This window comes from Dipteris shenzhenensis, chromosome 26 (genome assembly GCF_047967505.1).
Source record: "Dipteris shenzhenensis isolate YYH24624 ecotype China chromosome 26, Dip_SZ_1.0, whole genome shotgun sequence".
Taxonomy (NCBI): Eukaryota; Viridiplantae; Streptophyta; class Polypodiopsida; order Gleicheniales; family Dipteridaceae; genus Dipteris; species Dipteris shenzhenensis.
In genome coordinates this window covers 44,301,251-44,303,955 of record NC_141621.1, presented here as the reverse complement: position 1 = coordinate 44,303,955, position 2,705 = coordinate 44,301,251, and the positions used below count along the sequence as shown (strand labels likewise).

Here is a 2,705-nt window from a genome sequence, read left to right as displayed (position 1 = left end):
CGGACATGCTCTTGATAAGGCTCACACATGCCAAGGCACTATAAGGGTAAGTGGTTGGCTAAGAAGGCTGACATTGGGGAAGGCACTTGGAAGATGAGAAAGAGCTTCCTCTGCTAAAACTAACCTGCTGTAAAGTTTGCAACAGATTAGATGGTTCTGGCCAATTACACTGAAAATTACCAATTGCACTTCTAAGTAGCTAGCTTCAATGCTAGGCCTTCCCTATAGGAGTCTGTGACCAAAGAAGCCTGTGAATAGATGACTTAAGAAAGTGAGGAAGAATGCTACCCTTTAAAGGAAAATAACTAATTATTCCATTGTTTTAACTTAAAGATAGCTCAGCTAAATGTCAAAGTTGCTAAAGCACCAAGATTTATTAAATCATGTTGGATCACAAAACTGGGGGGTATGAATCCCGGTCTGCCCATGGGTGACTGCTACACTCAAACTACCTGTGAATAGTTGCTATACTGTGTCTTGAATGTATTTCTGTTGAGAAATGTCGTTGCGAAGTAATTCAATGAATACATGTAGGACCTATCACTTCTTCCTTTCTTCTGTCAGAACATGCGTACAATGTCCACTCACACCAGGTCTACCAATACAACTGAGTTGTAGTTCACAGATGAAGACAAGGTGTCTGCAGATGATATGCTTAAAGTAGTAAAATGTTGGTTTTCTATCGATCACCGATCAAGAGACATATGAAGCCCAGCTTCCATTAACATGCAGACAGACGTGGGAAAATGATAGCTATCCATTGAGTAGAATGGAAAGTCTGAAATGTCCAAATGTGTACATTTTGGGATCAGCTCCAAATATTCCCATTTATGAAGGAAAACAAAAATTTTAAAATATGGAAAACTCAAATTTTAAACAAGTGCAAGAAATTAAAATTTTGTAAAATATATGCTAGTCACTGATAAAACTACGGAGTACAGCTTCTCAAAAAATTTCATCAGAATAAACTCCCCGAAACAAGGAATAACAACTTCCAATAAAAGAATATTTGATACTTACCAACCTGAAAAACATGCTATTATTCTTATTCCACCCAAATTTGTATTATCCACTGACCATAAAAATTTACTCCTTCCACGTACACAACATTTCAAAGAAAAAAACATTGACAAAATAGGAAGCATATCAACAAAACATCGGAAACATAATCCCCAAGTCCACGAGGATAGAGCTCCAGCCTCCAATGTTCTGCAGCCCTCGAGCATCGAATGAGAAAAACATTACAGCTTCATTCCAGGGAAATGCGATCTTGCTTTCCACTCTGGTCATGCCACTCTTCAAAGCAATAAGCAGGACAAATTTGGTCGCAAGATAGCAGGGAGTTACAGAGACATACAAAATGGGTCCTCCCGTCACACAAGGTAAAGTACACCTACTTACGCTTCGTCACAAGTCCCTCGCTTCAGTAAGAAAGATAAAACAGGCCAATTGATCGACAGCATACACAATTATTCCAAATTGTAAACGAAAATGGCTCAAAAGATAAAACAAGTAGCCCGCTCAGAGAATTAAACAAAAGTATTTCCCAAAATATAGATCCAAAAGATGGACCGAAAAGTCATTGCGACCCATCATCAGTAGCTCAAAAGAGCTGATAGATACAGAAACAAAGATAAGCCTCAGTAAGAATTTTGACTCGTAAAAACACTGTTTCACTGCATCTAAGCTGTAAGAATCACAGCGCCTCCAGCACCCTTAATCTTCTTCTCCGCAAGCTTGGAGAAAAACTTCGCCTTGACCACCATGGGATGCGCCGGCACGTCACCCTTGCCAAGGACTTTGAAGAAACCGTGTTGCGAGACATCCAGGAGGGGGGCCTTCGCGCTGGAGGCCTTAGCCCGGACGTCCTCGGGCAGCATAGACCAGAGGCGATCGACATTAACAATGGGGCAATGGAACTTATTCATGGTCTTGTGGAAGTAGCGCATACCAACCTTGCCAAAGTAGCCAGGGTGATACTTATCGAAGAGGATACGGTGGTGGTGCATACCTCCAGCGTTACCGCGACCACCGGGGTGCTTACGGTGTTTACCGATGCGGCCATGGCCAGCACTCACATGGCCTCGCTTCTTCCTGTTCTTCTTGAGGCGGGTGGTCATGGCTGCGGAAGGCTATGGCAAACCTCAAGCTCAACAGGAAGAAAGACACAAGCTCCAAAGAAGCTTGTCTATGGCGAACACTCCAGAAATAGGGAACATCCTCTTGGAAACCCTAGCGTCACCCAAACCCTAATCCACATCATCATCTTCGTGGCATTGTTTCTCTTAGAAGAGACTTAGGCTCAGGCAAGGTCCCCGTTTTGCGGGAGGCTGCTCATTCAGTAGACAATGCCTGCCCCTCATCTCCGTCCTTGCGTGTTTGCTAAGCGATGCTAATCTGTCCTGACAAAAGTTTTGCATGGACGATGGAATGATCTTAGCCAATCCTTTTGGAATTGGAATGTTGAACTAGCATGCCTGCAAACAGCCTTGCTGGGCTAGCAATCCAATGCTCGAAAAAAGGATCTCTAGCATTGCTATTAGCAATGGGGACATGATTTTTTGCTGCTAGTGGGACTAGCATAGCCCTGCTAGCATGCGTGGGGAAGCACTCTTAGAGCACTGTCACGCACAGTCCCTACTTCACAAAATTGCTCAACATATGTTGTACACCCCAAAAGTTATGCTCCAACTCGGGTTGCAAGC

General features: G+C 43.3%; 1 protein-coding gene across 1 annotated transcript; it reads right to left on the bottom strand.

The window, feature by feature from the left end:
- Positions 1 to 1,504: 1,504 nt before the first annotated feature.
- On the bottom strand, positions 1,505 to 2,205 carry LOC147885138 (large ribosomal subunit protein uL15x-like). The gene has a single exon (XM_087397853.1). The coding sequence runs from the start codon at positions 2,118 to 2,120 to the stop codon at positions 1,683 to 1,685; it is 438 nt and encodes a 145-aa protein (XP_087253979.1). The 5' UTR covers positions 2,121 to 2,205; the 3' UTR covers positions 1,505 to 1,682.
- Positions 2,206 to 2,705: the final 500 nt, after the last annotated feature.